Here is a 15,075-nt window from a genome sequence, read left to right as displayed (position 1 = left end):
TGCTAGGCCAAAAGGTGGTGATACTGCTACAGTAAGATTGGATTCAAGCACTAGTTTTGCACAGTAAGTAATATCATCAACATATGAGTGAAACTGTATATTCTGTTTTCCAATCAGACTTACCACAGGATGCAAGGGAAAGCTGAACAAAATAGGTCAAGTCCAGAATGCAGACAGCAGTTCCAGAATTTATTAAAATCTGTTGTTTATTTTCTGTTCTTCCCCACAGATCCCTCTCAGGTCGAATTGTTGGAGGGGTGTGGTGGTTTTTCACCCTCATCATAATCTCTTCCTACACAGCCAACCTGGCAGCTTTTCTCACTGTGGAGAGAATGGTATCCCCTATAGAGAGCGCAGAAGACCTAGCCAAGCAGACCGAGATCGCCTATGGTACACTTGAAGGGGGCTCTACCAAAGACTTCTTCAAGGTTAGTGTGCATGTTCACTCTTGATATCACAACAAATAAAGAATTAGCTGGATTTCTTTTGTGCTATAAATGAAAAATTCCTTCTGGCAACAAGAATTTTTATGTTAAAATTAGACCAAATCAAAAAAGTATAGATTAAGTTAATGCAACTTATTTCAACTTATCTAATGATACTTTTTCAAATACCAGAGGTTACTAAGTGTAAGTCAAAATTTGATTGAATCTTTTATTTCAAAGTTTTTATATTCACACACACTACTATGGACATGCCCACCACCACACACGCCTGCATGCAAACTAAAATTACACATAAACACTATTAAATTATCACAAATGCATACAATTTTCTCTCACACACCACTACAGACTCACACATGGCTAAAATTGCACTTACATGGTATTAAAATATCACACACATACATACATACCTTTTAAAGCACACATAGCTACTAGTCTGAATGAGAGATCAGAAATGTATGTGTGTAATACTAGACTGCTTGAATGACAATACATGTATGTGTGAGAGGTGTCACGGAAGAGGCGGGTCATAATTTGGAGATCGCATCGAGTATGGGTAGATTCCAAACTGAGCAACATTGGCATGTCCAATAGCATTGGAGGGAAGAATCAACCAATGACAATGAACTTTAAAGAAAAGAAGGCAAAACATGGCTAGCTGTAATTTGACAAAGAGCAGTATAGGACAAGCAGCCGCAATTTTTAATTGTATTTTCTCATCAGCGGATCTAACAAGCTGTGCCATAAGCAGAAAAACTCCTGTGAACGCAGGTGTTGTGACTATCTGTACCAGCTCATCAGCCATTTTAGAAAGGTAGCACTGACAGATAGACATAGCTTTCTAGATACTCTATGGTAGGAAAATCTGATGTGAAGCACAGATAGTCAATACATCGGCACTCATCGGAGCTATTTTGTTTAAGGCACAGGACACACTGCTTTTTATAGTCGGTAACAATAAAGTACCATTAGGAGTTGGAGCAGTTTGTCTTATGCTGTCCTTTGTCAAATTACAAATATTACCTATGTTGCTCAGTTTGGGATTCACGCATGCGCGATGTGATCTCCAAATTATGCCCGTATCTTCCGTAACACTTCTCACACAGACAAGTACGAGATATAAGTATCTCATTCATTCATTCATTCATTCATTCATTCATTCATTCAGTCTAGTATTAGTTGACTCACACATACATTTCTGACCTCTTATTTAGTCTAATATGTTTGTATGCTTTAAATGGTATGTATGTGAAGGCTAGTGTGTCAACCACTATAAAACCTTTATGGTACATCACTATATAAAAACTTTTTTTAAATAACACTTGTTTTAAATTACTTTCTGGCAGAAAATTAAGACCTAAATAATGTTGAGCAAACTTGTTTCCAATTTCTTCTAGGGAACTGTACATCCTAGTTTGTAAGATGTGCAAAAAAAGGGGGATTTAGCTAGATTCAGTACTGTGATTAAAGTTCAAAATCATCTTCACAAATTGTGCGACTTGTCTTAAACAGTATTAATTTAGAGTTTTATCATTTTTACTCTTTACTCCCCTTTTAGAGGTCAAAGATTGCTGTGTTCGAAAAGATGTGGTCATACATGCGCAGTGCAGACCCGTCTGTATTTGTAAAGAGCACCAATGAGGGGGTAATACGAGTCAGAAAGTCAAAGGGGAAGTATGCCTACCTACTTGAGTCCTCCATGAACGAATACATCGAGCAGAGGAAACCCTGCGACACCATGAAAGTAGGAGGAAACCTTGACTCTAAGGGTTACGGAGTGGCCACTCCCAAAGCATCGCCCCTCAGGTACACTCTGAGTGTCCGGTTAGCGGACGCCAGCATAGGGTTAGTGTTGTCTCATTTTGTCTGTTATTTGTTGTAACTTCTTAAGTGCAATATCAAATATTTGTACCTCAAACATGAATCCACACCTGTTTCTGACAATTAAATCTCTGCTTAAAACACTAAATCTGCTATGTTAAACAGCTCCGAGTGTGTAAATGCTGAAGTCTAAGCATTCTGAGTAATAGTAGCTGTAATAAAAGTTTCTAACTCCTCAAAATATAAACGACACATCCGGTGAAATAAAAATGAATGAAATTATAGATGTTAACAGAATTGAATGTGTCATTTCTCCAGATTTTCTTTCCCTTTAGCATATCTCCCAGTCAATTTTATGTAAAAATAGTCAGTTAAATCGTACAGCTCCAAAACTTAAGTTAACTTAATTATAAAATTATACAAACCTTAAACGTATGAATAGTAATTAGATAGGGTGCTTTTGATAAACAGCGATATTAGAGTTAGAGTGTGCATCAAAGATTTCCGCTAAAAGTTTGGAAGGAATACTTTTTTTTTTAATCTTGCTACACTGTTGTAAACTCAGAAAGTAAAAATGATTTTAATCATCGCAAAATTTTATTATGACACTGCAATTGAAATTCTGGAGTATGAAATGTTCTGATGTATCATATCCAATCCTAGTTACAATCCTAACTATGGAGTTACAGAGAAGACAGTTGTTTGAAACACCAGAAAGAAGAAACATGAACCATCACAAGACAGGTTTTATTTCAATATTTTATTAAACAGCAATTTTAATTCAGAAAAAAATGTGTCAACTGTAACCCTTTGTAGCTATTAAAGAAGACATCCAAGTAAAAGCTAGGAATGCTCATTTCTCAGTTCTCGTAAAATTTTAACCAGTTTGGGATTCTGTTGGTGGGACAGGAAATGACAAAGGAAATTAATCAGTTCAATGTAAAATCTGTTTACATGTATACATATTATGTCTCTCATTTCCTGTTTCTCATTTCTAGTTTTTCTCCCATTTTATTTAAATTCCAAAATATGTAATTGTCAGAGATTGTAAATCATTTAATTTTGTTTGTCAAATTAAGGTTCAAACAGAGAAAGTTAAGTTAGTTAAACATTAGAGCTAACATCAGAATGCTGTTAGTAAAAATGATCTAAACAGTAACTGATTTCTGCACACACAGAGTGCTGATTTAAATACGCAACTGGTTGGATTTTGTCAGAAACTGGATGATTGGTGCTTAATAAGGTAATCGAGTCTGTTAGTCTTGAGGGGTGGATCACAGTTTTATTGTCTTTGTGTTCGTCTGTCTGTCTCTTAATATGTCTCTCTGTCTGTCTTGTCTCTCTCTTTTGTCTTTGTCCACATGTCTGTCAGACTGTCTCTTGTTATCTGTTATGCCTGTCTTACTGCTACCTGCCTGTATGCGTTTACGTGCACCAGAGCACTAACAATTACAGTCATAATCAGTGTCTGTCTCTGTCTTTCTTCTGCTGTCAGGTAACACTGAACCTCAGCTTTAGTACATTTTATTTAAATGAAAAATTTTGACCAGTTACTACTTACCTGAATGTGGTCTGATTATTTAAGAGAAACAAGCCCAGCTATGTTTATTTAGACTTACTTCAATGTTCAAAATAAATGACCAAGACTGCATTGCAATTTCTGATACCTATGATAAACAGGTTTTCTTGAAAGTTAAGATGTAAAATAAAATTCAGCAAACTATTTCTACAATGTTCAATTAGGTTTTGCATATTTGAGTTTGTAGTAGGCTCAAATGCAGACAGCAGCTTAGAAGCCTTAGTGATAATGATAAAATTTTAAGAATGATAGAGACAGGCCATGAGAGAACCAGGACGAGGAACCAGGCAGGATGCACCAGAAGGAACCAGCACAGTAAAATGAAAATCAATGAGCTGAAATACTAATGAAAGGAAATGCTGGTGTGGAGGACCAGGTGAGCACAATCAGAGAGGAAAGCTGAACAGCTCCTGCAAAGGAGAGCAGGAAGGGGGAAAGGCGATTAATGAACACAGATGATACACAGAGAATTGAAATTAGAAACAAAAGTTAAATTGCACAGTTTATCAGAAAGTTAAAAAGTTTTAAACCAACTTAAGAAAGTTCATAAATGGCATAATGATTTAGTCTTTTCCTGCCTTTGCGCTTATGGACAAAATACATTGGATGAAGTTGGCTGAATAATTTTTGCAAAATAACATGCAAACACAACATTAATCACCAAAATGTAACCAGATTCTAGTCTAAAAGTTTCTTCAGTTATTCAGAGAATTCATGGCAGTAATACAAGCTAGCTAGGTCACATATTTATTGGGGCCTGCCCATAGCAATGCATAGGGAGAGCAGTGACTGACTTGCGAACCAAGTTAGTCACTGCCAATAGAATGTCTCTTTATTATTCTTCCGTCACCGTTAATGCGGCTTGTACCACTGTGTGCCCACCCACAAAAGTGGTATCAAAACGTGTGGCTTGATGCCGGGAAGGGAACTATTACTTTTGTTGGGAATCGGAGTTATGATGGCGACGTAAAAAGCGAAAAACGAGCAAAATTTCCAACTGCCGAAACGCAGAGTGTAACTGACACCAACTGCCGCTTTGTTAGAGTGAGAATTAAAGTGTATTTTTGACCCCAAAACAATTCTGAAATCGCCATCACGCCCACAAATATCGCCCTATAGGTATCAAACTCGGTCATGACATTGATACGCATGCCTGCTCCGGTAAAATGTATTAAAAATTTTGCTAGGGCTTACGGTTTTCTGTCAAGGTGCTTCAGAGCGAAATCATGCGCCAGGGTAACTGACGCTGTCCCAGATTTACTTCCATGTATTTCTAAAAAATTTCAGAGCTTGGCGCACACCATCTTTGTCTCATCACTGTTATTACTGTGAGTGAGGTAGAGATATGAATCGCGGGACTATTGGAGACGACAAATAGCCCTCTCATACGCTTCCAACGGTTTTCGAATACGTATCATGGTTCCCGAACGGGAAGGAGTTGTTCGGACTGCTTTTTTCATATAAACTAACTGGGTGTCACAACGAGAATTCTTTCTCCACCTTTCTGTCTCACACACACATGACAGCTGAGCTGCTCTTTAGAACTACAATGGCTGAAGGTTAGGACTACAATATGGCGGACACTCAGTGCCTACAAAAGAGGTCTGAGCTGAATGAAAGAACTACAACATGGCAGAACTGTCAGTTACTACTGAGGAGGAATGAGTTGGCCTTTAGAACAACTTGTGTTTTGGACTTTTTATAACTGATGTTACCCCACCATTGTTACACATGGGATTAGAGTGGCCATTTAAAATGAAGCTTACTGAAAATTTCAAAATAAAAGCCTCAATCAATCAATCAATCAGCTTTATTGTCAATTCCTCTTACATGTCCAGACATACAAGGGAATCGAAATGACGTTTCTCACTATCCCACAGTGATACAAGACAGGGCGTTACTAACATTGAGTAACAATAAAAGACACAGTCTAACTAAAATTATCCTAAACAATTAATAAATAGATGTACAATAACTAGACATATAGCGTAAAAAGTTTTACAACTGAGAATGTATATGTATATATATAAGTATATGGAGATATACAGATAAAAAAAAGTGGCAGAAGTGCAGAGTTTAAATGCCGAATTTGCCCTCTATGTTAGGAGGAAGGGCAGTTGTGCAAGGTTCTGGGTTTCTTCTTCATCTTCTTGGCCGCTTTGATGCTGAGGGGAGGGAATTCAGCATCCTCACAGCCTGATGGATGAAACTGTTGGAGAGTCTGGTGGTGCGGGAGCAGAGGCTTCTATATCTTTTCCCGGAGGGCAGGACACTGAACAGTTTGTGGGCAGGATGATTTACATCTCCCACAATCGTGAACACTTTCTGGGTGAGTCGGGTGGTGTACAGGTCTTGCAGGGCGGGGAGTGGGGCACCAATGATCTTGGAGGCTGTTTTCACAATTCGCTGCAAGCCTCAATATTCCTGTCAGGTTAATATTAGCCTGCATTATCTTGTTCTTTCAGGTTAGGGCACTGGCTTGCGAAAGCCAGTGCATTAGCATTAGCCTTTGACCTAATGCTAATGGATAGGACTACAAATACGCCATATCTGTAGGTCTAACTAACACTCAGTTAAAACAGAGGACCGAGCTGCCATTTAGAACTACTGGCTGTTTTGCCAGTAAATAACTAATTTAACCCAAACAACAATTCTATATGAAGCTTACTGAAAATTTCAAGATAAAAACCTCAATATCCCTCTGAGGATAGTCATAGATTGACTTCCATGTATTTCTGAACAGATTTCTGAGCTCAGCGCACACCATCTTTCTCTCATCACTGTTATTACTGTGAGTGAGGTAGAGATATGAATCGCAGTACTATCGGAGACGACAAATAGCCCTCTCAGATGCTTCAAACGGTTTTTGAATACGTGTCATGGTTCCCGAACGGGAAGGAGTTGTTCGAACTGCTTTTTTGGAGTCAAACTGGCTGGCTCAAACAGAGAATTGTCTCCCCCTGCATGTCTCACTCTAAGCCAGTGGTGTCCAAAGTCGGTCCTGGAGGGCCGGCATCCTGCACGTTTATGTTCTCTCCCTGGTGGTACCAACAACCTTTAGGTCTTCTAACGAGCCATCATTTGAGGCAGGTGCGTTAAACCAGGGAGAGAACTAAAACATGCAGGCTGCCGGCCCTCCAGGACCGACTTTGGACACCCCTGCTCTAAGCTGACAGTTGGCAGAGAGGATTATTTACCATAGCAATGGAACACAGAGCAGGGGAGCTGCTTAGGACTACAAATATGCATCACTGTAGTTCTAACTATAGTGGAATACTCGGTTGAAACAGAGGACTGAGCTGGCCTATAGAACTACTTGTGTTTTGAACATTATATAACTGATTTAACCCAATGACTGTTACACATGGGATTAGTTTGGCCTTTTAAAATGAGGCTTACTGAAAATTTCAAAATAAAAGCCTTGATAATTTATACCTGCTGGAATTGCTCTTTGGGGATTTATGTGACTGGTTTGTCCAAAGCACTCTTACACATTGGATTAGTATGGCCATTTAATATGACGCTTACTAAAAATGTCAAAATAAAAGCCTCAATACCCCCCTCAATTGAGTGCACCGCCACAGGCGGTGCAATAATATTAGCTTGCATTATATTTTTCTCTCAGGTTAGCACCAGCCTTTTAGCTTAAATAAGGTATTAGCTAGTTTTCTGACTTATTAGCCATGTCTAGTATACTGAATAGATTAAGTCAATTATAGAAAACATCCTAGTGATGCCCCACATGCTACTGACAGCATTCATGCTAACATTAGCATTTTGGCTAATTTTAGCTGATACACTTAGTTTATCATACTGAATGGTGCAAGTCCATGTAAGTCAACATTCTTGTGATTCTCCACATGCTACTTTGGAATTTTTGAGCTAAGCTTACCATTGATGCTCATGCTTAGCATCAGAACGCTGGGTCCAAACCGACGGGCACACTTTTTCAGGCCCCGGTTAAATTTCTTCAGGAATTTTCTAGTTAATAACTATTATTCAACTGTGATGGGATTGTGTCATGTTTAGGCACCTTTTATTCTACCTTCCTGCACTGCTTTTGATGACAAAAGCAGCCTGAAGAAAAATGTAGATGGCAGAGCAGTTGAATGTTAATAATAAATTACATTTGACAAATGTTCACAAAGCACAATAGTGTAAATTGTAATTAAAACTGGCTCTAAAACAGAACCTTGAGGTACACTGTTTTTTTCACCTGAAAATATAACTATCACTCCCTTCAAAAAGAATTTATAGATTAGTGAACCCCTGTGTGCTACCATAGTGACAACGAAAAAGAGAATTTGCTTAAGATATTTTGTTGTAAAGTTTAAGAAATAGATTGGGTAGATTTCTAAAAATGTTTCATTTAACAATATTGATGTCCAGGGATTATTATGCCCAACATTTCTAAAACTAGTTGTGGCAGCCTTATTAGAGAAAACGCTGTTGTCACCATATAACAGGGTTTTTTATTGTGACAGGACAATATTTTTCTGAATACCTTGATAAGAACTACATGGGAGCTATAAACATTTATTTTTTAGTAAGAGTGGACATTCACTGCTTCTTTTTCTCAGGTTTATTCAGATGAAAATAAATAAAAGGCAATGGCAGTGTAGCACAACGCAAGCATCTTTTAAAAAGTTTTACTTTGAAATCATTGATCATTATGTCAGATGTTTACATTGATCATAGAATTCAAATCTTCATAAAAAAGACAACAAAAATATGTTGTTGGAATCCTAATAAACCCAAAACTGAACATGTTTCCCCATATTGGTCAATCCATGTTCATTCAGCAAATGAATGCAGATTTTTTAAAAACTTGATTTAATTGAATACAGTTGAACTAAACTAAAAGTTGGCTAAATATTTTTAAAAGCTTAGATTTTTACTTGACAGCAGAATTTGAAAAATTTATTTTCCTTTCCTTTGTGTTTGACATAAAATGAAAAATTTATCAGATGTTCTATATTGCTCTTATTATTTCTACCTCATGTCAGCATTTTTATATTCAAGCCAGAAACAAAAAGACTTCACAGAAGAAACTGGTGCTTTCTGAATGTAATCATTTGTTCCTTTATGTAGGAAAATACTCAATCAGGGAATTGTTTGTGTGGAGAACTCAGTCTTTGTGATCCACCTTTTCTGTCTCCATGTTTCTATGCTTTTGAGCTGCAAAAGAAAATCACAAACCAATTCACTGCTTTGAGGGGGGGGAAAGTCATATAAAAGGCAGATTCTGTGTTCAGTTGCTAAGCAACATAGTTGTGCTAAAGCACTTGAATGCAGAACATTTATTTTAATCAACTTCACTCATGAAAAGCATTAGCTCTGTGTGAAGAGTCGGTGCTGTCTCTGGCTATTAACTGCTGTCATGGTGACAAATAAACACATCCTCTTTCATTTTTGCATATTAGGACATAATAAATAAAATCATCTGGTATTTAGCAGATTTTTAAAGCTAAAGAAATATAATCTCAGAAGAGCAATACAACATTAACATGAAATTCCATTCGAATTGCCATTGCAATTGCTACTAGGTTGTAGCTAAATTACGGGAGGAAATTTAAGCTTTAAGACAAATCTGGCATTAATATGAATGGTGATGTCTTTTATGCTGCTGTGCAGGCAATGAAAACACAAAGTTTTCATTTGAAATGGGAAACATTGCTGCAATTAAAAGCTGCCTCTTTTCAAGAAATGATAGCAGAGAAACAGTCTATATGCTACGGAAGAGGATTAGGGCCACTGAAAAAAAAAAAAAAATTATGGCCCAGAAAAAAAAAAAAATCTCTGAATTCTCATGTAAAAAAAAAAAAAAAAAATTCAGTGCCCCAAAAAAAAAAAAAAAAAAAAAAAAAATTCAGTGTCCCGAAAAAAAAAAAAAAAAAAATCAGAAACCACAATTCTGACCGATGGGCGCCAGCAAGCAACCAGCTTCAGAACCACAGACAGGCGCGAGTTGTGGCGGACAGCTGACGTTTTGGAGAAAGATGTCTGATTTAAGTAACTTTTTACGTGCCAGAGGAGTCCCCGGAGCTTCTATTGCACTAATGGAAGAACAAAAGGTGAGTAAATCAAATGAGATAGTTTGGTGTCTAAAGCCCAAAGGTTATGGCCAGTAGTTAGCATGTTTGTTAGCTCACGCGGTTATAGCAATAAGCTGATTTACAATGTTAAATCACACAGATGAATAAAGGATGTAACAGCTGGTGATTGCTGGAATTGTCCCGTAAATGTTTGGTGCCTTTATTTTATTGTTCTGTTTGAATGTTTTACAATGAAACTAAGGTTAGTTGAATGTCAACCACCTTCTAAATAAGATGCCCGCTGTGTTAAATTGTGTAACTTTTAGTTCAGTGGAGGACAGAAACTATAGTATATATATGCAAATATTTAAAAGGAAAATGTATGACTTGCACCGATCTGCGGCTGGCTGTAGATCTGATCGTAGGATCTCTTCACCAACACCAACTAATGTGCATATCTGTGATATTTTATCTTATGTATCAGCGCATTTATCGCACAGGTGTGGAAATGGTAGGCTTCGTTTAAATCAAAGTTAATGTGATGTTTAATTTTTGTAATAAAAATGGAACTGTAACAATATTTCCTTGTGTGTTTTGATGCATGATACCTTCTACCTTAAACAGACTGTATATTTATAAATCTGTGTTTTTATACTTGCATGCTAACCAATCCAGTCCTTCCTTTTTCAGTAAAATAGAGGATTGAACATTTACTGCTGCTGTTATTGTAATTCTCCCCAAAACAGTAAATCGTTTTAAGCAGGGACCTAAGGGTTCAATCTAAAAGGTAACTTTAACGTTGATGTGCAGAGTAAATAATTGTCCTTTCTCATCTGTTTGTGTGCAGATTGACTGTGATGTCATAGGTCTCATGGACGATGCAACACTTGAAAACTACTTACCTTCGTATGGAGACAGAATTGCTGTTTTCAATTACTGCAAAAGCAAACAGCCATTGTCCAAAAGAAAACAAGGACTTTTTCAAAAGCTTCGTGACAAAATGAAAAACAGAAAGGAAAGTCCACAGGAGACCACGACACATGAAAGTACAAGACAGAAAAAGAAGCCTAAAGGAACACAAAATGTTGAGATTGGATGGATACATAATGATGGAAAAACTACCAAACAGGTAAGAGCAAAGCAGGGAGGCGGCACTAGAAAAATTCAAATGGCCTCTGATTCTGGATTAGAAGACATTCTTCAAGAAGGAAAGACCCTTTTTTTTCCTGATGGCACATCTCCTAAGGGACCTGAAACAGAATTTGAGTTTGAGGTTTGGGACTTTAAACAGAGCCACATTCCTGAAGACACCGGCCTAACTATTGGCAAAATGTATGAAGCAGCGAGACTGTCAATGTTACGCTTCTACATTGCAACAAAACCAAAAGATCCAGAAGAAGATAACAGTGACACATCTGAAGTCGTATATGTCTTGGAAAGCAGTAGCAGTGAAAATAATCCATTGCAGGTGGTGGAAGTGAGGAGTAATTCTGTTGAAGTCCAACATAGTTCAGAACTTTTTGATGATTCAGAAATTACTTTTGGTCCCATTCTCGATACTGAGGAAGATACAGATGACACATTAATCTATGAGGGTTTTGTTGTTCCCCCCAGTCCAGCAAATCCAGAAGATGCAATAATGATCACTGTACGCTATGCTGACACTTTACATGACCTTATTACTGCTTTCTCTGATGAAGAGATTATGAGAAAAACACTGAATGTAAAGCGCATACTTCCAGACAACACAGAAGAATCTGCCACTGGCTCAGGAATACTGAGAGATGTACTCACTTGCTTCTGGAATGAATTCTACGAGCGATGCACCCTTGGTACAACAGTGGAAGTGCCATTCATCCGCCATGACTTTCCAGCTGAGAAATGGAAGGCAGTTGGACGAATCCTTTTGAAAGGTTACCAAGACTGTCAGTATTTTCCAAATAAAATTGCAATCCCTTTTCTTGAACAAGTGCTTTTCAATAATGTTTACAGTGATCTTAAAGCACATTTTCTACAGTTTGTGAGCAGCCAAGAATGTGAAGTTTTGAGGGAGGCAGTTAAGGATTTTTCTGCTGTTGACCTTGATGATCTTGTGGAAGTTCTTGACAATTATGGCTGTAGAAAAAGAATCACTCCTGAAAGTCTTCCTACAATCCTTGATGAAATAGCTCACAAAGAGCTCGTCCAAAAACCAATGTTCGTCGTTGACTGCTGGAGGGAGATCATCTACCCACATCTGTCCCTCAGCCCAGAGGCACTGACCAAGCTGTTTTTAGACCTGCAACCAACTTCCAAAAAAGTCTGTCAGCTGCTGAAATTTGCTGTGGATTTAACTCCAAAGCAAAAGGAAGTAGAGAATCATCTCAAAAGATTCATAAGAGAACTGGATGACATTAAGCTTCAGAAATTTATGAGATTTTGCACTGGATCTGATCTCATTGTAACAAACTGTATATTTGTGGAATTTCAAGATATGACAGAGTTCACAAGAAGACCAGTGGGACACACATGTGGAAGTACTCTGCAAATAGCAGACAGCTATGAAAACTTCCCAGATTTTCGCTCTGAATTCAATGCAGTTCTTGAAAGCAATGTCTGGGTAATGGACATTGTTTGAGTCATAGTGCAATGCACTACTTTTGAAATGTTCAGAGTAAAGCAGAACTGCAAAAAGACATAAAGAATATGTATTTTGAACTGAGAGAAATTATAGTTGTTTAAAAACAATTGATGGAAGTTAGCCGTTTCTGTTGGTAGCTCAGTTTTAGCTGAAAATGTTCAAGTTTATTGTATTCTCCCTAGTTTCACATTATGAAGTTGCCACAAAACAAATGAAAAAAAAAACCTGTTTATTACTACATCCAAGGGCATCTTGACCAAATCTAACATCTCCAACTGCTGGATAGAAACCTTCTGTAGTAACAAGAAAAATATTGCTAGAGACATATGAAGTTATAACAAAATTGGCTTTTAAGCTTTCTTTAATGGAACACATATTAAGTGACAGTTTAGTTAAATCACATACTCTTTTGGTAAAGAGTAAGACTTATAAATTAATTTGTTATTTAGTAATTGTGTCTTGAATACATGTGGAATAAAACAAGAAACAAATCTATATTGAAAATTTTATAGTGTTTCAACACTTGCAAATGGCGAAGATGGATCAGTTCATTAAGAATTTTTCATGTCTGAAAACTGAAAATGTTTTTCCTCTTCACACCATACATCGGTTAAGGTGTTAGTCTTTTGTATTTGCTGTTGAATATAAATGTACAATTGAAAGTTATAAAAAAACATTTTTACCATTTTCCTTTATTTTATAAATGTCACTGATTCTAAGCATATGTGCTGTTCATCTATCAATCAAGCTATGTAATTATTTCAGTATGTTTTTGAAGAAATCTACTTGTTCCTGGTGTTATAACTAGAAACTATACAATGCAGTGCAAAAGGTGAGGTTATTTGATCATCCTCAAGCAAAATTGTCATGTTCTAAAATGAGGTATTGACCCAACACATGTACAAATCTCCTTGTTGTCGACAAGTTATGGATTTTTTGTATGTGTATTTTATCAACAATTAGCATTTGTTCTATCTCTGCATGTTATTTTTGATACCACAAGAGCAACAGTGTTCATGATCTTTTGTACTTAGTTACTGATGTATAACAGAAGGTTATATTCAGTCTGAAAGTTTGTTTTAAAAGTTGGCCATATTATTGGGATTAGCAAAAAACCTTTTTGCTAATAAAATGTTACTTTACCCAATACTTTCCTGGTATGGTTTTCAATATGTTGATTAAGCTCATTTTCCATTTGAGCAGGTCTAAAAGCTATAGTCTAAATGCATTAAAAGACAGTTATCCCTGATAATTACTAAAAATATATAAACTGTTGCATTTGAAGGAAGTCACAAAAACGCTCTAAAAATGTTCTCATGTTTTTTGGAATTTAGAAAATACAATTTTGCTAATTCTAACTAACTTAAAACAAGAAACGTTGGGGTGGTGAGGTGGAAAAGCACAACCCATGTATGGAGGCCTCAGTCCTGAATGTGGACATCACAGGTTCAAGCCCTGGACTGATGACCTGTGCTGTGTAGCTTCATTACTGGCTTTCCTGTCTGATCACTCTCAAAGGAAGAGCAAAAAAAACCTTAAAAAGTAGGAAAAGTTTTGTCTTATAACGTCAGACAGTGAGAAAAAAATTGCACATGACTTTTTTTATTTATTTATTTTTTATTATATATATTTTTTTACATTAATCAACTGCTCATAAATATCTGGTATCAACTCTACTATGCAAACTCTTGGTAAACAAAACAATGAAGTTCATTTGTATTTCACAAAGAACTGGTTTTCATGTGTTCAATTTATGATGTAATTCTTGCTGTACTGCCATTTTGTTCACATCTCAACCATACATTGTCAATATCTTTAGTTTAACAGAACAGCATTGTGTTTGAAAAAAAATTATATTTTTCATTAATCATAATGCATACCCATTTAAAAAGATTGACATTTGGTACATAACTGATTATCATAGAACAATAATTAACTTTGCATCAGTGTTGTTCCTTCAAATGACAATGTGAAAGCAAAACAAACTATGGATTGGGAAATGAAAACATGTCAACAAAACTGTATGTTTTACTTTTATCAGCACAGTAACAGCTTGAAGACTAATGTCAGGTCAAATCAGAACTCTACAATAAAATTATGACAGCAATACACCTTCATGTTCTGGCAGAATGATGTCGAAAATGTTATGTTTGCTTGCACACAATATGTCTAATTAAATGCAGTGCAGGAAGTCCTGTTTAGAGGGCACCTATCAGACATTGCAAAAACGATCAAATGGCATGATCGAGATAAACAGCAACACTTTTTAAATTATCTTTATGCGCACTGAAAGTGGCTAAATACTTTGAAGTATTTCTTTTCTTAACCTTATATACAAATCAGCGGCAATAAGTGGATCTCTTGGGGCCTCCCAGTTGTTTTCTACCATAAGCAGACAACAAAGTTCAAAGACTGTTTCATCACAGGGATATTGGCCTTTTGGTGTACACTCTTCCATACACACAGTGACCTCATCCATAGAAACAGGTTTGAGTCTATCCTCAGCCCTGTGCAGCTCTGGAAATGAGTACATCACCACTGGTCGACCCGATACTGCACCTCAACTTGCCCGGA

At 36.8% G+C, this 15,075-nt stretch overlaps 1 protein-coding gene across 5 annotated transcripts in view; it reads left to right on the top strand.

The window, feature by feature from the left end:
• Positions 1–15,075, top strand: part of LOC102232915 (glutamate receptor 1-like) — a 158,502-nt gene that overhangs the window by 122,822 nt on the left and 20,605 nt on the right. For 3 of the 5 annotated variants that reach the window (XM_023342027.1, XM_023342030.1, XM_023342029.1), the window contains exons 14-15: positions 230–428; positions 2,005–2,252. In XM_023342027.1, the coding sequence (XP_023197795.1) occupies positions 230–428; positions 2,005–2,252 (447 nt within the window). Of the gene's footprint in view, positions 1–229; positions 429–2,004; positions 2,253–3,639; positions 3,685–15,075 lie in introns of all 5 variants that reach the window. The other 2 variants (XM_023342026.1, XM_023342031.1) reach the window with 1 other exon arrangement.

Source organism: Xiphophorus maculatus, chromosome 11 (assembly GCF_002775205.1).
Source record: "Xiphophorus maculatus strain JP 163 A chromosome 11, X_maculatus-5.0-male, whole genome shotgun sequence".
In the NCBI taxonomy this organism is placed as follows: domain Eukaryota; kingdom Metazoa; phylum Chordata; class Actinopteri; order Cyprinodontiformes; family Poeciliidae; genus Xiphophorus; species Xiphophorus maculatus.
This window is presented reverse-complemented; position numbering and strand designations above follow the sequence as displayed.